The sequence below is a fragment of the Conger conger genome, chromosome 3 (assembly GCF_963514075.1).
Source record: "Conger conger chromosome 3, fConCon1.1, whole genome shotgun sequence".
In the NCBI taxonomy this organism is placed as follows: Eukaryota; Metazoa; Chordata; class Actinopteri; order Anguilliformes; family Congridae; genus Conger; species Conger conger.
The window spans coordinates 68,702,421-68,728,005 of record NC_083762.1 but is presented as its reverse complement, the minus strand read 5'-3'; the positions used below and the strand labels follow the sequence as shown (position 1 = coordinate 68,728,005).

The window sequence follows — 25,585 nt, the reverse complement described above, 5'->3', positions numbered from 1 at the left end:
TAACAGGTGGGTGGGGGAATCCCTGTTCGAGTAAGGGTTACTTGTAAATACTGAACAGCCATTATAGATGTCTCTGAAAGAGGCCATATTAACAGTCCAATGAATTCTGTACTTTCTCAGAGTATCTGCTAAACATGTCTGGAGGGGAGAAAGATAGATACTAAAATGTAAGAAAAAAAAAAGTATATTAAAAACATTTCCTAGTCTTGTTGAAATAAAGACTGCAACTATTTAAATGGTATTTTGTGTCTTTTTTTTTTTTTTCCCCAAATGTCCTTCCATCTGTATGCAACACATTTTGTGACAGAAATCGATACACTCCATTTGGTCCACTGACCGTTTTAAATATTTTGAACAGGTCGGTTATAATGGCTACTGACCAACCCCATAATTGGATTTTGGCCAAGTTGATCATAGGCTACTCCTGCTTTCAGATGGTATAAATATTGTCTTGTAATAAAATGTGCATATTTTATATACTCTATATTTCACAATTACAGAACATGGGGGTATGTGTGTTAGGTCATTCCATTTCTGTCAAGACATGTTCTGACACGTTCTGTGAGACGCAGGCTTACATATTTTACTAAACCAATGGAGACTAGGCTATAACCAAGTAGACATACCTCGAACCACAATTAAAGTTGCGAGTTTTCAAAATGCCGAAACCCGGGATCGAACCAGGGACCTTTAGATCTTCAGTCTAACGCTCTCCCAACTGAGCTATTTCGGCGGTACCGACAAGCTTTTCTAAATAATTTGAAACGAACTTACAAGTGAAGTTTAAAACCGAGAAATAGCGTTTATTAGTTAATAATGGATATAGACGCATAATCTTTCATGTCGCGTATCAACAATATTAGCTAATCGCAATGTAAATCTGAAATTGATCACAGCAGAGGTATTATATGGCTAACAAATTCATACGTCTGTGCAACCTGAATCAAATGATCACGTTTTGTTTCAGTCAATTCTAAAGCCACGATAGCAGTTTCAGTTATTTCATGTTGTTTGTAGATGTAGCCTATGTTACTACCTCGTGGTTCACGATGGTCTTGAATGTATTTTATGCCTGTTGAGTGAGCATGATGCAGCAATCAAACACCAAGCAGTAGCTATTTGGAAAAGATAAATAACCACTATACGCCGTACAGTTCAGCTAACATACACAAATTACATCTCAGGACTAAGAAATTAACATTATTTGATCAGTAAGGAATGACAGTAATTCCGTTTAAAAAGTTACATAGGCTAGTAGGCAGTAAGTTTAAGGTCACTGCCCTATATATCCACACAAGTCTTTGTTAAAACGGACATGTTTGTTGAATACTTTAAATTCAATATTTTAGATGTTAAGTATTATCGTTTGAGCTTGAGAGGACTGCTCTTGGGTTTCTTCAAACTTGGGGAAACATTGAGTATGGAATTTAAGGGGGAGAAGCAAAGACATGCATGCACGATAAACATATCAGTTTCATCATTATAACTAGATTTAGGTGTTGAGACGTGAGTATATCTACTCAGTTAAAAACACATCTCCATATTTCTACAACTTAAACTAGTCTTGTGTTACCAGCAAGAACACATAATTACATAAAAGCTCAAAGAGTCCGACATGCCCAGTTTGTTGAAAACATGTCCCTCGTTCCTTGCCTCTTCGTCACAAGCGCGGGGGCTGCTGGGAGCGGAAGAACGGTTTAGGGATCATAATGGAGGTAAACACACACCAAGAGCGTTGGAAGAACCGTATTCTATTCTTACTTCAGTAACAAACATGGCACCTTCCTAATCAGAACTGCTCGAGGGCTTTCACCTTTTTTAACACAAGTTAGTTTCTTACTTAAATTACTGCTGTTACCGCCTACTTTCCACGGCATTCTCGTTTTCGATTACGGGTTACTGACATTATTTAGCTGGCTAACGTTAGCCGTTTGTTTATGTAGCCTCCCAGTCGAGCAGCATCTCTTCCCCGGCCAAGGCAGTGGGGCTGCACAGGTGAGTAATGCGTTTTGGTTCACCTAGAGAAGATGGAATCCAACCACAGCCGACTGCTGTTGGCCCTGGTGATGGTCCTGCTCTTCAGCGTTATCGTCCTACAATACGTCTGCCCAGGTACAGACTGCCAGCTGCTCCGCCTGAGTTCATTGTCCTCCAAACTAGGCGACAGTGCGTCTCGCGGCGGAGGAGACCGTAACGATGGAGACAGTGGCGACCCATATGTTGCAGAAGACCGAACCATGGCCCGATTTGTACCCCGCTTTAACTTCACAACGGGCGACCTAAACCGGTCCGTAGATTTCAATATTAAGGGCGACGATGTAATTGTCTTTCTGCACATTCAAAAAACCGGAGGCACAACGTTTGGCCGTCACCTGGTGCGTAACATTCAGCTGGAGAGGCCGTGCGAGTGCCACGCCGGCCAAAAGAAGTGTACCTGTTACAGGCCAGGGAAGCGGGAGACCTGGCTCTTCTCTCGCTTCTCGACTGGCTGGAGCTGCGGGCTTCATGCGGACTGGACCGAGCTGACCAGCTGTGTCCCGTCGCTCATGGACACACGAGAGCCCCCAAAGATGCAGAACGGGCCCAGGTGAGTCGTTTGACCCGATATAATAACGGTTAATGCGTTGTGGCGTTGAGTTGATTAGTTTTATAAACAGGGTAGGGAAGTGGAACCCGTTATAGCAGTATATGAAATCCAATAAGTCTGTTTGCCTTGATTGGTCACATACGAACTACTGTAACTAACGAATGCTACATTTTGTAATTATCCAGCGTGGATACATTGTCACTACAGGCCACTTTCTGCCCTCAACAGGCCTGACACTGTAGGATAAAATAGTGAGGCTTCATTTTTTCCCCTGTGTAGAACTGTGTAGAAGTTATCTTATTGTTATAAAAGAAGCCTCGTATTACTATTTGCGCTTGAATGTGAGGGAGGCCAAGGATCTTTTACACCCCTAGAGGAAGCGGTATGATGCCATGAGAGGCAACAGCCAATGTCTGTTTTTTGAGGACCATTGTTCAGTTTGATTCCCCAGAGGAGCGGAGTGTTTTTGATGCCCTAGAACATACTGTCCCTCATTAGTCTGGTCCCAAGAGCATCTGGTCCCAAGAGCACCGTCTACAGTTTGTGAGACAAGTTTCCTACCATCTAATTGGTTCTTCCAGATTTTAGCCAGTGTTATTTTATAGGTCAGTGGTTGAGTTGACCTCCATTTGGAGCCCTGTCTGTGCCTGATGCTTTGTGGGAGTGGAGCATAATTGTCAGGGAACTGGGTTTGCAACTCCAAGGTTAGCCGTTTGATTCTTAGGTGGGGCGCTGCCGTTGTACCCTTGAGCAAAAAAAAATACTTGGCCCAGTTTGCTTCAGTAAATATCCAACTGTAGAAATTGATCTTGGGTAAAATGTAAGCTGTCCACGTTGCTCTGGATAAGAGCGCCTGTTGAATGCCTATAGGTAAAGTGATGGTGTCAACCTGGTCAGGCTTATAGGACTGTAAGATGAGGCCGTTTCCTTACAGACCACCTGCCCCCCTTTCACATACACATACACACACACATACATACATTAATGCTGGGATAGATTCCCTCTACCCACCTTCTCAGGGGTGGATAATCAATCCACGTTCAGGTACCAGAGCAGCCGCATACTGTCTGCTATTCACCAGCACAGCTGCTGGAAAGTAGGTCATTATGCCTAGCTTTCTATGGTTATCTATAAACACAGTACCTGCAGTACTGAATTCTGCTGCTTACACAGGGCCAGTGTGAGCTAAAATCTCTCTGATACTGTTTAACGGGTAGGCTTTGAATAGGTGTCCTTCTTTCATTTAGGCTGCTGTATTTGGCTCCTTGAAGGACTAATATCTGACGTCACTATAAAGGAGGGTATAGCTGTATATTCTTCATTTATGAAAAGAGAAGTGGAGGCAGTCTGTGGTGTTGAATTAGCAGAACACACTTTCTTTCTCATCACTTTTGACAAGCTCAAACAACAGATTTAGATGATGCTGTCATCCGGCTACTGTATGTGCTACTTTAAAATTTTATTATTCATTAGAAAATAGAAGCCTAGAAAAGGCATTCATGCTTGTGCACTGTTTTTGATTGACAGCATTTTTCATGTCTGTTTGCCTCTATGTAAACTGATTCATTGTGGACTTAAGTCTTTGCACAACTGTGTTTTCATTCAGCTGGCTGTCTGATTTCCCCTGTTTTATGTGACCACATTGCTTTGTCTATAGCGTTCAGTCTTAATCCAAAGTGACTTACAAGTGCTTATAAGAGGGACGTCTCCATGTGTGGTGAACATAAGCAAGTCAAACTTTAGTTTTTTGGAATTGTGATCACAACCATTCATCAGCCACTGTTGTTGGCTGAATTTGGACTCAACTTTGAATGGTCAGTGCGGCTGTTTCTGGAAAGCTGGTGAGGACATACAGCTCCCAGGATGTATTAAAATAATTTTAGTTTGGCTTCAATAAAATCCGTTAATGTTAAATGTGTTGAAGGCTTCATGTTTTTCAGGCACAGAATAGCACGAGTACAGGGCTTCAAGGAGGTGTGCAGGCCAGGGCTGGGGTTTTCCAAAAAATTTAACAGAAACTAAAATAAACTTGTCACGCTACTCATAAAACCCAACCGAAACTAAGCTGCAGGGCTTGTGTATAATCTAGAGTGGTGCTGGCTCTGATGTGATGTAGCGGTTATTTTCCATTACAATGCATCGATTTATGTTTGGAGCTGCACACTTTATAATATGCTTTTATGATTTAGGTTTCAAAGGGGAGAGATGGCTAACCCATGTTATACCTTTATTTTTTATGTATCCTTTATTAAACTGGCTGGTCACTTGAGACCAAATTCTCATTGGCAATAGAGCCACATGCACATTGCACAACACCACATTAAAACATCCAAAAAAATATATATAGGCTCACCTTGAGCAGTGGTTCTCACTCCTGGTGCTGGTGAGCCACATGGTGTGTTGGCTTTCGTTGTTACTCAGCACTTAATTGATTAAATAAAGCAGTTAATTACTGTTAACTGACCTCCTGGTTCCTTGGGTGTGGATTGGTTGCTAATATTAAGGCAAAAACAAAAAACCAGAGGACCCTGAGGCTCCAGGACCACTGACCTAGATACTCTAAAATGTGTCCAATTGAGAAACACAGTAAATAAAAATGCCAATAAACTGGCAATAAAAAATACAAGCATTCATAAAACCACCACAAAATTAGCACACATAGAGGTAGCAACGTATAGGGAGTACACATGTACAAGAATAAGTCCTTGATTAGTATTTTGGATTGGTTAAGTGGCACCAGTGTTTCCAGTTAAAGGGATAGTTGAATGTTATTCCACTATAGAGCTGCATAGTAACTAAAAGCAGACTTCACCAAAAAAAAAAAAAAGACATTTCTGACTACGTGTGAAATAATTAGAACACAATATAATGGCAACAATACTGAACACGTTCATTTCAACTAGATAAAATAATACAGAAATAAGTACATGCACTGTTTTGCAAATTTGTGTTGCAGGGTAACGCCTAAAATGGAATTACCCTTTTCTCAGTAAGAGCAGTGACATCATATTGTGGATTGCAGTGGTATGACATTATCGCAGGTTACTGCAGCTTGAAAATGCTCATAAAACTACATTTCCCATCCCCCCTCCCCAGGAGGAACTACTACTACATCACCATCCTGCGGGACCCGGTGTGGCGCTACCTGAGCGAGTGGCGGCACGTGCAGCGGGGCGCCACCTGGAAGGCCTCTCTGCACGTGTGCGACGGGCGCGCCCCCACGCTGGCCGAGCTGCCCAGCTGTTACCCCGGCGACGACTGGTCGGGCTGCACCCTGGACGACTTCATGGACTGCCCCTACAACCTGGCCAACAACCGGCAGACGCGCATGCTGGCCGACCTCAGCCTGGTGGGCTGCTACAACCTGTCGGCCACCAGCGAGCCGGAGCGCGGCGCCGCCCTGCTGGAGAGCGCCAAGCGCAACCTGAAGGGCATGGCCTTCTTCGGCCTGACCGAGTACCAGCGCAAGACGCAGTACCTGTTCGAGCGCACCTTCCGCCTGGCCTTCATCGCGCCCTTCACGCAGCTGAACGGCACGCGGGCCAGCGCCGCCGGCCAGGAGGCCGGGCCCGAGACGCAGCGCCGCATCCGGCAGCTCAACCGCTGGGACGTGGAGCTGTACGAGTTCGCCCGCGACCTCTTCCTGCAGCGCTTCCAGTGGGCCCGGCAGGTGGAGCGGCGGCAGGCGCGCGAGAGGAGGCAGCGCGAGAGGAGGAGGATGAGGGCCCGGGGCCAGGCGTGGAGGCGCGGGGAGCGCAGGGAGGGGCCCCTGTGGCCCACCCCGGCCCCTGTAGACTGGGGGCCAGAGGAGAGCAGGGACAGAGTCCGGGGACAGGTGCCCGCACCGGCGGCGTGGTGGGACCCCGAGGAGAACACTACCATGGCCGACTATTTGGACAATGTGGAGCACTGGTGATAAGGAGAGGGGCATTGTGGGAAATGTAGGACAGGCTGCCTGAATGTTTTGAAACTACAAATAATGAGATTCATGATGACATTCATTCACTCCTGCCCACTGTGAAATTTGACCGAGCGTCACTTCCATCATACAGTGCTCCTTTCCGCTTGGACTTGTAGTTGGCCAGTTTTTAATCTCTATTTATTACTGTTGATAAAGACTCATTTTCCACAGGTGGTGCATAGGATTTTAAGTGACTTCTTTCAAGATTGACAAAGAACATACTCGTATATTTTCAGTAATGCTAGGGATTTATTTACAAACATTTCAGCTTTCAGTGTGGACCTTCACTGGACTGATAAAGACCATGCTGGTCAGACTGTGGGGTGTTCATGAATCACTGAGAGTATTCAAATAGTCTGCAGGTACATTGTTTCCCGACACCTGCTTTATTTTTTTACTCTACACCTGTGTGTACTACTGGACATGTGTGTTTTTTAATCTTCTCCTCCTGAACCCCCCCCGTATTTCATGCCCAATGAGGGCCCTTGACCCCTTCCACCTGTATTTATTCTGTTTCCTGTTAGTGTTTTAAAGAAGGTTTTTCAGTGGCTGCTCACCCCTTATTTGATGCTGAATTACCTGGATTCCTGTTAATGGTTGCTATTAATGTTGGAATTTAAATATAGGTGTGAATGTTAATGTCGTCATTATTCTTTTAACACGTCGCAGAGCTGTCAGCAGACCAACAAGGCCTTCAACGACCGTGTCTTTAAATCTCAGATCGGACCACAGCTCTGGAAATGTAGCTCTCAGTGCTGATGGGAGAATTATGTGTGTTTTCCAGTGGTCTGGACTGTGTCCTTGGATAAAAGGAGACCAGGTAAAAGAGCTAGTCTGAGACTGTTTTTTGTTTTTTAGGCTAATCAGGGTTTGCTTTGTCACTGTGATAGGAATAAAAATCACACGCACACATACATACATACACACATACACACATACAGAGATGCATACATACAAACATGCATGCATACACATGCATACTATATATAAACACACACATTGAATCTCAGAGCATCTCAAAAATTAAAGCCATTTCTGATCTGGTATCAAATTAATATGAATAATTTAGCAGAAGTCCATTTTTGGTTTGTCATTAGTGTTCCATTTGAATATGCCTAATTACTGTGGGATTTGTAATTGCTTGACTGGAGAGCATTTCTCATTGAAGTGCTTTTTAAATGATTGGTCTCCTTTGAAGTCACAGTCCTGGAGTGTGTGTCTCACACAGTGGCTTCCCACCCTCGTCCTGTTCAATCTTTATACCCTGCAGGTACGATGAACCATTGTAAAAATGTGCATAAAAATTATCTGTAAAAAAACAACAGGCTGCCTGCTGTCATCCGTATGAGTGTTGGGACACATTATTCAGGATTTTGGCAAGTTGCTTCTGTGACACACTTTTCCTATCTGGAGTTAGGATAGGAAAATGGACTTTTGTTCTATAATGGCTATTTTCTTAAATCAGGTTCTAACTGAATTTACCATGGTTACTATACAGATATGATGGGATTATGAGTTAGGATCTTTCTGTAACACGGCCCCTGGAATATGTGTCTATGATGGCAGTCTCACAGTGGCTTCCCACCCTCGTCCTGTCTCGTCGTTGTACCCTGCAGGTCTTCCGTTATAAAAATGAATAAATACTACAGTAGTGCATAAAGATAATCCAGGTTTGCGGTTGTGATCAGCGTACAGTATGTGTTTTGGCTCTTCCCTCAGTCGTCCGCAGTGCTGTAGTTGCACAGTGTGGCCTGTAGTGAGGGCTGCAGAGGGAGGGCCCCTGGGTTGGGTCGGGAACTGACGAGGCAGAACTGGGAATGACAAATTAGCAAAAGCCAAAAACATTCATTCAAAAAATGAAAAACAATGAAGTGCACAGTCACCAAAACATTCGCCTTTCATCTGGATCATTTGTTCTTTAATAATACATAGTTAAACGGAGTAACCAACACATGACTATTTCAAGTTATTGGATGATGATCCATGTGAGGTAAGTGAATTGCAGTCATTGTTGATCATTGTAATTTTTGTAATCGCTAATAGAGGCTACTAATATGCAGTCAACTGCCAATTTAGTTGGTCGACGATTGGTGGAGTTTGCTTACTATGAAACACTGTCATTTATCTGTATGCAAGTCAGAAAAGCGTTCAGGCTTTTCCTGTCTGCATGTCTAAGCACTGATTGAGTTGTATTTAAATGGATCCATGATGCATCAGCACCCCGCTGACAGAATTGTGCAGGAGCGCTGGATTTCAGTCTTGCCCTGCTGCTGCAGGTCTGCGTGTGAGAACTGCTGAAATCTTGGCTGGAGGTTAGTGGTTGCAAAATGGCCTGTAGGCGGTTGGGAAGGAAGACAAAACAATTGCATCCTAATCTTGTGTAACTGTAGTTTTGGTCGATCATATTTGCTGTTCTGCTTCAAATGTGAAGTAAAAATATCTTCAGTGTAGGCACTTGCTTCAAGCGCTTAACCACTGAATTGCACCAAAAGCCAGCAGGCACTGCAGTTTTAAAGTTTTATCAAAAGTCTTGAATTTTTGATGAAATATAGATTTTACTCGCCAAGTAATCTCTCCTGCAATACCTGTACTTGCAGTACCAGCATCTTGTGTTGAAGATGGATATAGCTGAGCTTGTATAGACATATTTTAGCCATATTTCCATTTCAAACCAGTTAACCATGCTTGTGTCAGGTGAGGGTTATTCTGACTGAAACCAGGCTTCCTTGGGGTGACTGTGACCCTATGGGTAGTTCGAAAATAACATTATTAACAAGCAACCCCTGCACTATGTTGTAGTACGACAGCTTAAACATGTTTTTTTTTATTTTATTTTTTTTATTGTGCTCGGCTGTAACAAAAAAGGGCATTCAGGGGTCCCCATGGTGACAGAGTTTGGCGCCACTATTTATAGACCTGAAGGACAGGTAATACGGGCACAGTGGGTACATGTGAATAACTACTGACTTACCAGCAGGTGGAGCCAAACACTAACATGCAATCTTCAACCTTTTGGATTGAAGCAATAGTGGGGAGATCACTGCTTCTTCCACAGGAATGTTGGTGTGTCTGGACAGGTCGGTTACGGGGTTATGTGCGTTTCTATGTCTTAAGAGATGTGTATGTTATGGATAGATGAAGTGCGCAATTGTAATTTTGCGTTTGAATTTGGATCTATTTGTGACGCTCCTGTAGTAAGTTGAACCGATTGGCAGCAGGTACATTGTCTCACATTTTCTTTCACTTCTTTTACGGCTGATCCCCCCCAACTCTGTGACATCACAGTGTCGAACCAAAACAAGTATGAAAAAGGAAGATAACCAGAGTATTGCATGCAAGTCTTACACAACTCCCCAAGCACACTAATCCCCAAGTTAAAAACTTGAGGTCATGTTTTCTGTTGCCTTCAGAAGGCGCTGAAATGGGATACGTGGTCTGCATGCAGGTGTGAGGTAGGTAGCTACCTGAATCCAAAGTCCATCATAACACCACCAAGATTAAAACTGCATTGGCAGCACTGTTACCACAATTAGAGTAAAATAGGAACAGCATAAGTAAGGGTATGATTTGCGATTCATTTTTTTTGCCTCTTTATATCTTACATTCTATATTTATTTTCTGCAATCACAGTAGTAGAGACAAGTGGCCGTTTTGTGACTGGCTCCTCTTTGTTTTTGAGTGGTTGCTGTTAACACTGAAGGCTCATCTATATATTTTGTTGTTGCAAATCAGATACATTAATTAAAGATGTCTATAGTATGACTGATTACTTTGCCATTTAAATGGAAGAAGCTAGTATCCCTCCTGAACAGACTATCCAGTAAAGAATCTAAACCAGTGCATGATTTATAGCCTATAATTTGAAGCAAAATCACAGGCCTGCTGTAAATATTCACCATGCATGAGAAATGTTGAGGAGATGCATGACAATGTGTCGACCGTTATCTGGGCACATCACAGTCGCGCTAATCTGTCATGACACCACAGACCAGCCCGAGCTCCTGTTATTCCGATGAGTTTTCATTAATGTCGCATCGAGCATCTGGGCCTGTGCTAGTGTGCGACACCTCTTCGCTGGCTGCAGCCTCGCCCGGGCGAGAGCGGCGCACCGCGTGGAGTGTGCCCTGCAGCAGGCTCGCACTCAACGGATTTTCCGCCCTTGAGCGTCGGCACACGGAGATGAGTGGGATTCCCCTAAAATGGAGGCAAGACGCGGTACTGCGTAGTACCACTCCGGAGACGAACGCTATCCAGCACTTTCTCCTCCACCCCTCCCTCCTGTCTTGCCGCGCCTCTTGTCTTTTTCCTTTTTTTATTTTGCAAGCTAGCAAGCAACGACATTTCACATCACGCATGTTAGCTTAACTAGCGCTTTGTTTATTTTTCATCCAACCTTAATTCATGTGTTGTTGTATTATAGAGACGCATACCATTTTAATATTACCGACACGATTATAATGCAAGTTTCAACTTGTTGAATAACTATGTCCTATAAATCTTAGCTTGTGACGTAGTAATTGATAACTAGGCTATAATTAACGTGGCAAATAATACAATTTTACGACCCGCTGTAGCTGGTGACAACGTGTGAGGACAATCTGAGAATAGGATTGGAATACCGTCAGGTAAGAACCTTCGCAGTTCGCTTGCCGTGTTCAGCTACATTATGCGCATGCTATAACGGGCAACTGTGATCGTAGTGAGCGTGGGTAGCGAGTCTGAGAATGTTTCATTGCCGATTGAAATGTTATTTATGTTGGTTAGATGGCTAAAACATACTCAACTTGATTTTTGACAGTAATGTAACTGCATTGAAGAAAATATAATTTGCGGTGACATAGGCTACAACAGCGTTTTTAAAGTTTAAAAACGCAGGCTACGTAGAAATTGCCCTACATACTGGACATGGAAGAAAGTGGACTTCATCACAAATGCACGGTTGACAGCTCTCGTTGACGTTTGTTGCTGACAGTAATAGCCTATCTGACAATCAGTTTGCATTCGGCCGAAGATACTTAGCATTTGTATTCTGACAAACTGTTTAAACCATTGTTCAACCTCGAGCTCTTGCTGGTCATCTTATATAGATTGAATTGGCGCTGATCTCTTCAGTCTAGAATTTCAAGCAGTGCATAAAAAAATAAGTTAGCTTTATAGCCTACTTGTTGCTCTGTCATTTGCCGTTGTGCTAGATTAATTTTGTATCGCAATTGTTACCTCATTTGAAATTATTGGGCAGATTGCTGCCACTGGCACGAGCATGCAGGTGATGTGGGGTCGGATGAGTACAGTGGGTGTGTAATATCATTATGGGTTTTGTGGAACTGTCTCCAAGATTGTAATTGTGTAGCTAATTAACGATGCTCCCTTGTGCAATGTATTGTCTTGATGAGACAGCAGCACGCTGATTGCACGTGATCTTAAACAAAGCACAGCATGTATGAAAATACCGTCGTTTTTTGTCCCCATGCTTTTAGAATGCTTTTTTCACTTTCCTGTAATTGTTGCTCGGCTTTCCCCCTTGGATGTTGACTCCTGTTTGTTGCAGGGGTGTGTGTACTTGATTTGGCAGTGCTAACGTTTTAGACTTTTTCATTCGAGTGGAAACTTACTGACCTTGTTGTAATCTCGAACATTCAAACAGAGGGGAGGGTTTACATTCATGTAGATGGGAGATGCCTGAAGAGGTAGTGGCAGCGGGGGACTGATGCTGCCTTGTCACTAACCCCAACCACCCTGAAGCAGGTTACCATGGAGATCCCTTCGGGTGAAGCAATACTGACTCCATTCAGCCTTGGCCCATTCTGCTGTCTCTGTCTTTAATTTGTTGCCAAAGAATTCGGGCGTTTTCCACTCTGGAATATATTATAGCGAGCGGCGTTTCTGAACAGGTGTGAATAAGCAAACTCGTTGAAACAGGGGCATTTGCTTTATAATGAATCTGAAAGCTTTGTGTCGTGAAGTTACCATTTGGGTTAAGAGTATACCTACTTGACTCCCCTTGTTTTTGTATGCTATTCATAATGGCTCTTTATCATGTACACTCTTTGCATTTCTTAACCATCTCTTTGCCTGGGTCTTTTAAAGCTAGCCTGGGTCTTTTAAAGCTAGCAGTCTGTTTCTTTTTTCTCTACTCGTTTTAACCTGTCGCTGGTGCCAGAGAGCAGTCCCCCCACTGTGTCTGAAAAAAGAGGTGGGATGTGTCTGGGTTGTGTTTGTGTGTGTATGTTTCAGTCAACTTGTTATAGTCTATGTCACCAACATCGCAGAATATAAATCTGTTACTGCAGTAGATGAACTGAGACCTTTTGATGGGATTGAGGTGTTTGGATATTGAATTTATTTTATGTGACAGCCATGATTTGTGGAGCGGTTTGGAAGTTGTGGCAGGGCGGAGATGGGTGTGTGTGTTGTTGCAGAATGGTGATTGTAGTGTGGGGTAGAAGAAGGATATGCTTAATGTCTCTGCAGGCTTTTGGCCCAGGACAGCAGCCGCTGCTATTACGCATTAGGATTTTTCAAGTGATGACACAACTCTTATTATTGCTGCTCTATGCTTGACCTTTTCTGTCTGTATTTCGTGAATCACTCTGGACACCTGAAATTTTGGGGGAAATTAAGAAATGTCATATGTGGAAATATGTTAAAATGGCCAATATATGAACACTTTTCCAGCTGTTAGAGAGGCTAATGTTACAAGGGTGGCTAAGATTTTTTTGTCAACCTGGGGGTATTTTATGCCGGTGATTTATCTAAGTTATTGCTTTTCTGGGCACAATGACTATTAAGGAATGTAGAATTGATAAGCCATGAACTAAAGTTGTAAAAGTGGGGCAAAGGCAGAATATTATTTTGCTGAAATGTGAGTTCTGGCTAGCGTGAGTGCTGCCAGACTCAGCCTCTGTGTACTGCAGGTCCAAGAATTAGCCCTTTACAATACTCACAACGCTGTCCTAACGCTCGTGTCTGTATGCAGCCTGATTGGCAGCCGGTCATTGGGAGTAATGCGGCGTAATGCAGGCTCGCCTGGGGGATGGGCCGGGGGAGTGGGTGGTGTTGCATTTGCATTTATTACTGCGACATGTTTCACAGCAGACAGTGTTACGCCTTTGTCGCTAGCACCCCCCCCCAGTTAATATCCCCCCCAGGTGAATTCTGATACTGCTGCGGAGTGTCACCTTGTTACATGGAGATGTGCCCCTCCAGATACCCCGCTGTGGGGTCGTGATGAAGCAGGAGTGTAGCACAAGGGTTAGGTAACTGGGGCTGTAACTCACAGATTGCAGGGTTGATCCTCACCTGTTATATTCATACAAGCAAAGTTCTGCTTGCCCTGAATTGCTTCAGTGCACACATCCAGTTGCATTCAGTGATTAGCCTATATGTGTTCAGAAAAATGTATACAAATCAAAACTTTGAGCTCAACCGTGTCCTGTGTTAGTCGCCCCCTGATATCATTGTGAGAGAGACCTTTTCATTGATTTGACCTGGCCTGTGATAGACAGCTCTTTGTGGCTCCAGTGGGGGCCTCATGGCAATGATGCAGTGGGGACGTTTCAGAGGTTCTGTGTTCTGTGTTCTGGGTTCTCTATCTAGTTAAAGGGTTCTCTGTCGGGCAAAATGGTTCTTTGTCTGGGTGCTTGCCCAAGGTTCCCTAAAGAGGGTTCCCTAAAGGACTAAAAATGCTTCCTCTGTGGAATCAAGCCAAAGACCCCTTTTTTTTGAGGGTGTGGTGAAAGCTTCACGTGATTACTCAGTGTAGGAAAGGGCCACTTACTGCACACAGAACGGTACACTGGAGCCGTTCAGAAACAAGCGGGGTACTTACACTCGCACTGAGCTGTGAAGTAGTCATTCACAAGACACACGCACACACACACACATACGGACTAAATCAGGCGCACAGAGCCTTCTAGCACACAAGGTAATAGGCTTGAACAAGTGAACATGGTGCACATTATAATTAAATTTGGGTCTTCTGCATTTTTTTCCAGGGGCAAAAGAGAAACAAAACAGAAAGAGCAGGAGGTAAACAGATAATGCGAGCAAACACTCTGGTGTTAGGCGCAATAGAGACTCGCACATAAACACAGCGTCTGTTATTTTCTCTTTTTTCTAACCCCTCTCTCAGCCATTGGCTGCCCGTGTATCAAAGCTGCAGTTTCCCCTGGATAAACAGTGGCAGGTTCAGACCCGTTCTGCACACTGACTGTGGACTTTGTACCTGTCTGGCCTGTTTCTTTCCCTGGGCGAGTGACTGATATACAGTGAGGTTACTGTCCCTGCTTAACTCCTTTCCCCTCATGTCCCCTCACACACCGAGACGGAGGAGAAATCCTCACTCATATGACAAGCTGAGACAACATTAAACATCGCATTGCGCAACAGCAACAACAGCAGATTATAATCGAATGCCGTTGCAGCTATATACTATTGATTTTGCCATAACATGCGCTAATACTGTAACTGCGTGCTGGCTGTACTGTACTCTGGATATCCGTCTCTCTGTTTGCAGGGCTTTTATTCGACCCAAAGCCCTGTTGGTTAAAGGTGGGTGAGGGGGGGTTGTAGGCTTGCCATTGGGACCTCACTCAGCTCCGCGCTGGGTGTGCACAAGCCTCTGCTCCCGGTCACTCCGCAGGATACTGCGTGCTCTGCCATGTTTCCTGTTATTCTTGTCTTACAGTGTCTGTCCCAGGTACAGTGTGCATGCAGTTGAGAGAGACGCGGCAGTCTTTGTCTGTCTCCGTCAGCGTGCCGCGTGTGTGAGCGTGGGTGTTCCTCCTAGTGAGGGCAGGCTCCACGATGTCGGGGGCCGGGGGGGGGGGATTTTTAGACACTTAGCCTAATTATTTTCTCTCAGACTGGGGGGGCTTTCCCTCTTAACCTGTCTCATAGGTGCTCTCGGTCCTCTCCATTAGCCCGCCTCTGCTTCCATTCCCATGGTTTTTTTTGGCGCACGTTTTCCTCCTTCCTCTCTCCAGGCTCTCCGGCTCTTTATGTTGTGTGCTCTCAGTATCACTCCTCTCTCCCGCGTTCTCTCTGTCTGCGCGTTTCTCTCTCTCAGGTTCCGCCTCTCCCCAGGTCTGCTGGTGCTGTTCTTTATTGTCAGAAGCCAGGGAGAGGTCCTGTGCAATACGGAGCGTCTCGGCCGTGTCAGGCACTCCAGCGTGCATCCGCACTGCACTGGGATATGCCTCTCCGGATCGGAATGGCTGTCTGGGGCGTGACTTCTCAGGGAAAAAAAAAATCTGATGGAGCAGCCAATATACAATCTATTTCCGTGATAATGAGGCAGCGTGGGGATTATGGAAATGTAATTGTACTGCGGTTACGCAGATTGGACTTTAGGGTGCTGGCATTTTTGCTGTTTATTTACAGTAAGACTCCTCCTTTTCACAAAGTAGTTTTTCATTCTCTGCGCCTCGTGCTGAGGAAAAGACACCCCCTTACAGACATGTGCAATCTGAGGGAGCGTCTGAAAACTCCTGCACGATTTGTGAAGCGTAACGGTACCGCACGCATTCCAAAAGATTTTAGGTGTTCCAGGGATGGGGAGTCAAAATGTCACCCACACATTGTACATTTAGGGATTAGTACAACTGCCGGAACTGTGCATATTATAGAACATCGAACAAGGAATAGAGTTTTTCTGGTGTGGTGGATTTTGCCTGAGCAAAGAGAAGGGAAACTTTAGTTATTCCTTATATGGGTTATCCAAAAGTGAGCCTTTTCATTTTGATGTGAAATTCTATAAATAGCCAATTGAAGCCAATTGAAGCACAACAGGGACATCTGTTGGAAGTCAGTCTGAACAATCACACTTTGCACAGCTTTGTACAACAGCAAGAGCTGGTTTCTAATGACAATGTGAAGCCCTACTTTGTTTATAGTGAACTCGTGACTGCATAACGGTGTGTTAAACGGAGCAGTGGAGCTATGTCAGTGTGACCTTTGCTTTTCAACAGGTATGCCAGCTCCAGTTTTTTACCTGGAAGTGTTGTTCGAACTCTCTAGTGCCGAACTGAGTCTTCCTCCCCCGAGTGCAGTCAGTTTACAGCTGACGTGGCCAGCCCTGGCTGCAGAGAGCTGCTGACTCTGTGCCTCTTCTTTGTTACTCAGCGCATAATTGGTCAATTAAAGCTTCTGATAGCACATTTAACTCACCTCACCAAGCTTCTGGTGTCTAAATTGGCTACTCAGTTTAAGGTAAAAATAAAAGCCAGCGGACCTTGTGGAGTTTTGTTTTGTTTTGTTGTGACACTAGCCATTGTTGCAGACCTCTCTCTGATTTGAGGTGTGTTTGAGTTGTTAAGAGTTTAATTCCCCACAGTATGTCTGAATGGCTGTAAGGCTGGAGGCTGTGAACCTGGTCAGTTTCTCAGTGGGGTGGGACTCTGTGAGTGTGGGACTCTGTGAGTGTGGGACTCTGTGAGTGTGGTCAGTGAGTGTGGGACTCTGTGAGTGTGAGACTCTGTGAGTGTGGGACTCTGTGAGTGTGGTCAGTGAGTGTGGGACTGTGTGAGTGTGGTCAGTGAGTGTGGGACTCTGTGAGTGTGAGACTCTGTGAGTGTGGGACTCTGTGAGTGTGGTCAGTGAGTGTGGGACTCTGTGAGTGTGGTCAGTGAATGTGGGACTCTGTGAGTGTGGGACTCTGTGAGTGTGGTCAGTGAGTGTGGGACTCTGTGAGTGTGGGACTCTGTGAGTGTGGGACTCTGTGAGTGTGAGACTCTGTGAGTGTGGTCAGTGAGTGTGGGACTCTGTGAGTGTGGTCAGTGAGTGTGGGACTCTGTGAGTGTGGGACTCTGTGAGTGTGGTCAGTGAGTGTGGGACTCTGTGAGTGTGGGACTCTGTGAGTGTGGTCAGTGAGTGTGGGACTCTGTGAGTGTGGTCAGTGAGTGTGGGACTCTGTGAGTGTGAGACTCTGTGAGTGTGGGACTCTGTGAGTGTGGTCAGTGAGTGTGGGACTCTGTGAGTGTGGTCAGTGAGTGTGGGACTCTGTGAGTGTGGTCAGTGAGTGTGGGACTCTGTGAGTGTGGTCAGTGAGTGTGGGACTCTGTGAGTGTGGTCAGTGAGTGTGGGACTCTGTGAGTGTGGGACTCTGTGAGTGTGGTCAGTGAGTGTGGGACTCTGTGAGTGTGGTCAGTGAGTGTGGGACTCTGTGAGTGTGGGACTCTGTGAGTGTGAGACTCTGTGAGTGTGGGACTCTGTGAGTGTGGTCAGTGAGTGTGGGACTCTGTGAGTGTGGTCAGTGAGTGTGGGACTCTGTGAGTGTGGGACTCTGTGAGTGTGGTCAGTGAGTGTGGGACTCTGTGAGTGTGGTCAGTGAGTGTGGGACTCTGTGAGTGTGAGACTCTGTGAGTGTGGTCAGTGAGTGTGGGACTCTGAGTGTGGTCAGTGAGTGTGGGACTCTGTGAGTGTGGTCAGTGAGTGTGGGACTCAGTGAGTGTGGGACTCTGTGAGTGTGGGACTCTGTGAGTGTGGTCAGTGAGTGTGGGACTCTGTGAGTGTGGTCATCAGCCTCTCTGGGCGATGCCTGGCCTGCAGACGTCAGCTCTTTGCGCTCCGAAGGTGACTCCATTGCCGTGGTACTTTGTCTTTGCAAGGAGTCGTCATCTTCCCCGCTGACCTCTGCTCTCTGGAGTCCGCCGGTCCGCTCCAGTCTCGCGGCGGGGTGGAGGAAGGGCAGCGCTGCTCTCCCACTGCATTATGGGATCTCTCTTTAACCCTTTGAAAAGTAGGCTATTTGGAATGGGGTTTTTTTTCTTCTAAATCTAAGTCTGTGTTTTGGAACATTATAATCACATATTTTTGATCTCCGACCTCCGTAGCGTTGCTGCTACAACATCCCCTTTATAGTCAGAATTCATCAGTAATTAGTTTAGCAGCCTATCAAGTTCTTTTGTAATTAAAATCTCATAATTATTATCCAGAAAACATGTACCGTTAGCTTACATTAGGAAGCATTAAGAATTTTGACATTATGAAAAAGCTATCCAGCATAAGCTTAATTAATTGAGACTCCCATTTTACCCACAGGAAAAGGAGGGTTTATTATAATTTGGAAGGATGGAAAGGCAAAGCTGTGAACATTTGTATCTCTCTTCTGAGAAATACATAATTAGCCATAGAGCCAACTGCAGTGAAATCTGAATACAGAGAAGTACAAGTTCAAAATGTACACTGACCTGTTTCAGTCCATAAGAGTAATGAGCTGTTTATATTGTTATGGTGACTGAAATGCAAAAAATTAAAACCAGCCATCCCAAGAGGACCGGTAGTATCCTTTGAGGGATTTCTCAAAGATAGATAGCAGCTCTGTGAAACTTACAGTTCGAAAACGTCCTTGAGTTTATTTGCATTTACGTACAGAACATTCTTTCACTAATGACGTCCTGTCAGTCAGAACAGGCTGTAGATGACGTGGTCCCAGCTCCCTGGGCGTTTGTCATATTTGCCCAGAGACGGCAGATTAACGCGGGGCTGCAGGCTATGCAATCAGCTCCAAATTAATATCGCTCGTCTGCTGAGAAGGAGAGATCATTATGTTATTTCCTCTTTTGCCAGGAAAATAACATGAATGAGATAAGCCTTCATTTCAATTAGACGCGCCAGGTCCTAGATGTCTCCCACACGTGTGTTGAATGATGCTGCGATGGATTTGTTTTCAGCTTTGATTAACAAGCGTTTCATGTGTGTATCTGGGTAATCGACCTCAGTTTCTCAGGTTAGACTGCTTCCAGGCCTGTCCACTGCGTGCATCCTGTTGTTTTTGGTCCGGGTGGAGAGATTGTTGATGACCGTGGATTATTCGTATAAGTATGCGTACATATGAGAGAGTGTGAATGTGTGCATGTGTGTGTGTGTGTGTGTGTGTGAGAGAGTGCATGTGTTTCTTTAAGCTTCAAAATCAGAATCCAAAGGCATGCAGGTTAGGCTACCTGACCAATTAGTATGTGCTCAGTCAGCCTACCCTGTATAAATAAAGGTTAAATAAACGCAAAGTTTGTTTTCCTCATCCAGCCTCTCCATTTCTTCTGTGTGTGTGTGTTTGTTGTGAGAGAGCTCTTGCCAACAGGATTTGATATTGTGGCTTTGTAGAGCAGGCCTGGGTAGCACATTAGCCATCTCCGTACGTCACATGACCCAAGTTAAAATTTAAACCGGGATGACGCCCAAGCAGCATGCATCTCGTATCTGTGCCTGTGTAATTTATAAATCACTCGACGCTGCAGGGTAAGGAGGTGGCTTAATTGCTGCTTGTGTTATACTTTGATTTATAAATCATTATGCAGGTTTACTGCTTTGTCTATTTCCCTATCCCTGTAATAACACAGAAGAGCCTACAGTAGATTCATACCCATCTGAACTGGAATAAGAATATGGCAGGGACGCATACAAAGACGCACATACACGCACACACATTCTCACACACATACACAAGCACACATACACACCCACATTCACACTCTCTCTCACATGTATGCACACACCCTCTCTGCCACACATACACACACACACTCACACAAAAAACCTTCTCTCACTCACATACACACACACACACACATTCACACTCTCTCTCAAATGTACGCACACACCCTCTCTGCCTCACATACACACACACACACACTCTCACTCACACAAAAAACCATCTCTCACACAAACACATACACATGCTCTCTCAGACGCACGCACACATTCACACTCTTTCTCTGACATGTATGCACACACACACAGACACACACATACAAACACATGCACTCTCTCACACACACGCACACACACACACACACACACATACACACACGCACACACACATGCACTCTCCTTCACACACACACACACACGCACACACACACCACTCAGTGAGCCCATGGCCACAGCTACAGGGCCGTGTCTGGGTGACCTTGCGGAGTCGGTACATATTTACAGCTCTTCGCTGGGCCCGCGACGGCAGCTGCCCCTGATGACACATCTCCCACTGTCCCAGGTGTGTGCAGTCAGTTAATCACTCCCATACACTGGCTCTAGCGCAATACTGCCTTACCTTCACCAGGTAAGTCCTCTGACAGATCAGCTCTTATGCAATACTGCCTTACCTTCACCAGGTAAGTCCACTGACTGATCAGTTCTAACGCATTACTGCCTTACCTTCACCAGGTAAGTCCACTGACTGATCAGCTCTCATTTTCAGTCAATCATCAGAGGATTGTGTAGCCAGTTGGCTGTAGGCTGGGATGATCAGGCGGTCTGACAGCTTATTTTATGCGAATTTGACTCTATTCTAAACCTATTCTTTGAAAAGTGCTTTGGGAACTTCAGTGATTCAGTGAGTCTGGACCTTGGTCTGACATCTCAGCTGCCAGCACCCCCCATCGCTGTGTGCGGGTGCTGTGCGTCTGATTGGTCCAGAGGGAAGAGACCAAACATTCAACTGTCGCTTCACTTCAGACACACTTTCTTGCTGTACATTGGCAGCACAGTTTTTTTTAACAGTTTCCCTGCTTAATGTAAGCAAAGTTTATCTTACTGCATGTATAAAGTTATTTGGCCCAAATCTTGTGATTTTAGAAGAACGTTTGCCTGTTCCAAGGCCTTTGGTTTCCTTTCATCTGCGCTAACGTGCAGAATTTAAAAGGATTGCTTCCCTATTTGGGTGCGTGTGCCACCCAGGGGACTTCAGTAGGTGGCTGTCTCTCCTCCGTAGTGTGACACTGGGGAGACTCTGAGAGAGGTGGCACATGGGGGGCGGGGGGTGTCATTCTGACTGAAACGCTGGTGCACGTGCAATACGTTCCCTTCCTTTATTGCAACTGCGCGTTTCACACACAGTCTGACGCCCGCCCATCTGTTTTACAGTCAGTGCCTGTCTTTTGTTTTCTTTTCTTGTACATGCGCTAACGTAATTTACAGCATTTCATCCATTTTTAGTGGTTTCCATAGCTTTTATAGTTGCGTTTGCCTTCAACTGATTTCCCCTGGTAAATATTACATTGCATTACATTACCCTACAATTACTTGGCGGTTGGCAGACGCTCTTATCCAGAGCAATGTACAGTAGAGGAGACAATGGCAGCATGGAGGATGGGGAATTATGACCATAATGTCTGTATTTACATGTGTGTAGTGGGCCCAGTAAGTGGCTGGAGCAATGCAGCACAGCTAAGGAACATCTGTCAGCGTGGATATGAATCCAGGCCCGTTTTAATTTACACAACTGGAAAATATATGCTACTGCAGTATATGCCTGCAGAAGGCAGGAGTACAGGGGAATTTTCATAGGGGGGAGGTGGGGTGGTCTTGCTTTTGCCTAGAACAGGTGTGTGTGTGCGTGTTTGTGAGTGTATGTGAAATGTGCGTGTGCGCATAGTGCATGGGTGCATGTGTGTGTGTGTGGTGAAAATGCTGGCTGGTTCCTGGGATCTGTGTGTGTCTGTCTGAAACGTGTGTGTGTGTGTGTGTGTGTGTGTGCGTGCACATGTGTGTGAGTGTATGTGAAATGTGTGTGTGCGTGTCAGTGTATGTAAAGTGTGTGTGTGATATGTGTGTATGTGTGTGTGTGAGTGTAAAGTGTGTGTGTGTGTGTGCGTGCGTGCATGAGTGTATGTGAAGTGTGTGTGTGTGTGTGTGTGTGTGTATGTAAAGTGTGTGTGTGTGTATGTAAAGTGTGTGTGTGTGTGTGAGTGTGTGTTTGTGTGTGAGTGTATGCAAAGTGTGTGTGTGTGTGAGTGTATGCAAAGTGTGTGTGTGTGTGTGTATGTAAAGTGTGTGTGTGTATGTAAAGTGTGTGTGTGTGTGTGTGTGAGTGTGTGTGTGTGTGTGAGTGTATGCAAAGTGTGTGTGTATGTAAAATGTGTGTGTGTGTGTATGTAAAGTGTGTGTGTGTGTGTGTGAGTGTATGTAAAGTGTGTGTGTGTGTGTGTGTGTGTGTGTGTGAGTGTATGCAAAGTGTGTGTGTGTGTGTATGTAAAGTGTGTATGTGTGTGTGTGTATGTAAAGTGTGTGTGTGTGTGTGTGTGAGTGTATGTAAAGTGTGTGTGTGTGTGTGTGCATGTAAAGTGTGTGTGTGTGTGTGTGCATGTAAAGTGTGTGTGTGTGTGCATGTAAAGTGTGTGTGTGTGTGTGTATGTAAAGTGTGTGTGTGTGTGTGAGTGTATGTAAAGTGTGTGTGTGTGCATGTAAAGTGTGTGTGTGTGTGTGTGTGTGTGTGTGTGGGTGTATGTAAAGTGTGTGTGTGTGTGTGTGTGTGCATGTAAAGTGTGTGTGTGTGTGTGTGTGCATGTAAAGTGTGTGTGTGTGTGTGTGTGTGTGTGAGTGTATGTAAAGTGTGTGTGTGTGTATGTAAAGTGTGTGTGTGTGTGTGTGTGTGTGTGTGGTTGAACGCGCTGGCCGGTCGCTGGGGTCTGAACATCAGGGAGCGTGACTGCGGGAACACAGCTTGCTCCCCTGAGAGAGCGCTCTATTGATCAGTAGGTGGGACGAGGTGGAGACCAGCATACACAAGCAGCACGCTTACCTTTCTCTTTCCGCTTTTCCCTGAGTGTGTCTTTGTTCTTGTGCTGAAGGTGGGTGTATTCAATTCCCACAGCCCCTCACTCCCCCTCTCCCCTTTTCACGGTTTATTCCCATCTCTCCCTCTCTCCCTCTCTCTCCCTCTTTCTCCCTCTCTCTCTTGCTCTACCTCTTTCTCCATTTTTCTCCCTCTCTTCCTCTCTCTCTCCCTCACCCTCTCTTTCCCTCTCTCTCTCTCTCTCTCCCTCTTTCTCCCTCTCTCTCTTGCTCTCCCTCTTTCTCCATTTTTCTCCCTCTCTCTCTCTTTCTCTCTCTCCCTCCCTCTCTCTCCACCCTGGTGCATCTCTACACCGCAGTGCTCTCCTTTGGGCTGTCTGTCTACTCCCCCACTCTCTCTCTCCGTCTGTGTCTGTCGCTGTGAGACTGATGATACTATCTGCCCCAGCACTCTTTCCCCCTCTCCTCCTTTCCTCTCCCCTCCTTTTACCTGCGTTTCTTTTTTAAATGTTTCATTTGTTATCAAAGTGTTCTCCAGCAATCATTGATTTCCATGCATTTTTATGTATTGCTTGTGTGTCTGTGTGCATGTGGACTCATGTGCATGTGTGTGTGAAATGTGTGTTTGTGTGTGTTTGTGTGTGTGTGTGTGTGTGTGTGAGAAGTGCTTGTGCACAAGTGCATGTGTGAAATGTGTGTGTATATGTGAAATTTGTGTGTCTGTGTGTGTGTGTATGAAATGTGTGTGCACGTGCATGTGTGAAATGTGTGTGTGTATGTGAAATGTATGTATGTTTGTGTGTGTGTGTGTGTGTGTGTGTGAAATGCGTGTGGGTGTGTGTGTATGAAATGTGTGTGTGTGTGAAATGTGTGTGTGTGTGTGTGTGGGTGGGTTTGTGTGTGTCAAATGTGTGTGGGTGTGTGTGTGTGTGTGTGTGTGAAATATGTGTGTGTGTGTGTGTGTGTGAAATGTGTGTGAAATGTGTGTGTGTGTGTGTGAAATGTGTTTGTGTGTGTGTGAAATGTGTGTGAAATGTGTGTGTGTGTGTGTGTGAAATGTGTGTGAGTGTGAAATGTGTGTGTGTGTGTGTGTGTGTGTGTGTGTGTGTGCGAAATGTGTGTGTGTGTGTGTGTGTGTGTGAAATGTGTGTGGGTGGGTGTGTGTGTGAAATGTGTGTGTGTGTGTGAGTGTGTGAAATGTGTGTGTGTGTGTGTGTGTGTGTGTGTGTTTGGCTGCCTGCGCCTCCCCAGTCTACCTGTTCTCTCCCAGTCTGCTGTCCTCCCTCTGTCTCTGCCGTCCTTTCTCAGTCACACTGTCATACATACCCTCCTCCTTTCATCTCCTGTCCCCCTCACCTCTCTGTCATTCACACACCTCCCCCCACCCACACACACACTCACACACACACACACTCACACACCCCCACACACACACACTCACACACACACACACACACACACTCACACACACACACACCACACACACAAACATACATACATTTCACATACACACACACACACACCTCTCCCCCTCCCACACACACACACACACACACACTCACACACACACACACACACACACACACTCACACACACACACACACCACACACACACTCACACACACACACACACACACACACTCACACACACACACACATACCTTTCTCCCCCCCACACACCCACACACACACATTTCACACACACACTCACACACCCACCCACACGTACACACACAAACACACCTCTTTTTGCTCCCACTCTCACACACACTCTCACACACACACACCTCTTTTTGCCCCCACTCACACACACACACACACACACACACACACGCCTCTCCCCCGCGCACACGTGCGTGCCCCTCGTCCTGGCCGACCGGCCGCAGTAGCTCCCTGCACAGGGGTCACGTTCTCTGCACGCTTCAGATAATGCACCAAAAAACAAACGGAGGAGAGGCTGAAGTGCCAGACGCATTTCTTTTCCTTTTTTATATCTGTGCGGCAGGCATAGAAATGAGTGAGTCTGCCAGAACAAGGGGGTGGCCAGGAAAACCGTGCGTTTGTAAAACCCCTCCTCATTGGTCCTTCGGCCGCTCTGCCCGTGTGTGAGGCTGCAGCTGATTGGCCGCTACCCCGGATCCATGCACAGCAGCTGCTGCAGCGTGTGGAGAAATGCCCTTTCTATCTCTCTCCTCGTTATTCCTTTTTTTATGCCCCTCTTTTGGCCCGGACAACCGGCCCTGCGGTACGGGCGAAAAACCCAGGTCTCAGCCAACCGCCCGCGTCCCAAATTCAGGGACCCTCCTTATTTTCGGAGGGTTTTTGCCCCAGTTGAGCTCGAGTTAGTCTGGCAGTTTGTGCTGTCTGTGGCTCTTGGGAGTTGGTGAAGGGACGTCCTCTCTCTCTCTCTCTCCCTCCCTCTCTCCCTCCCTCCCTCCCTCCCCCTCAGACTCAGACACAGTCTGCCCTTTCCCTCGCATCGCTTGCTGCCTGCTTGTCGTTCGTCTCTCTCTTCCTCTCCTCCGTGC

At 45.7% G+C, this 25,585-nt stretch overlaps 1 protein-coding gene across 5 annotated transcripts; it reads left to right on the top strand.

Annotated features, from left to right (window-relative positions):
* Positions 1-1,006: 1,006 nt before the first annotated feature.
* On the top strand, positions 1,007-7,187 carry hs6st2 (heparan sulfate 6-O-sulfotransferase 2). Of its 5 annotated transcripts, none has more exons than XM_061236985.1 (4): positions 1,668-1,715; positions 1,944-1,995; positions 2,113-2,587; positions 5,684-7,187. In XM_061236985.1, exons 1-4 carry the CDS (start codon positions 1,710-1,712, stop codon positions 6,501-6,503), a joined length of 1,353 nt encoding a protein of 450 aa, XP_061092969.1. In that variant the 5' UTR covers positions 1,668-1,709; the 3' UTR covers positions 6,504-7,187. The 5 variants fall into 5 exon arrangements, with proteins under 5 accessions (XP_061092971.1, XP_061092966.1, XP_061092968.1 ...); XM_061236986.1 differs by having other exon boundaries at positions 1,695-1,715; positions 2,161-2,587; XM_061236987.1 differs by having other exon boundaries at positions 1,007-1,995; positions 2,161-2,587.
* The last annotated feature ends 18,398 nt before the right edge of the window (positions 7,188-25,585 follow it).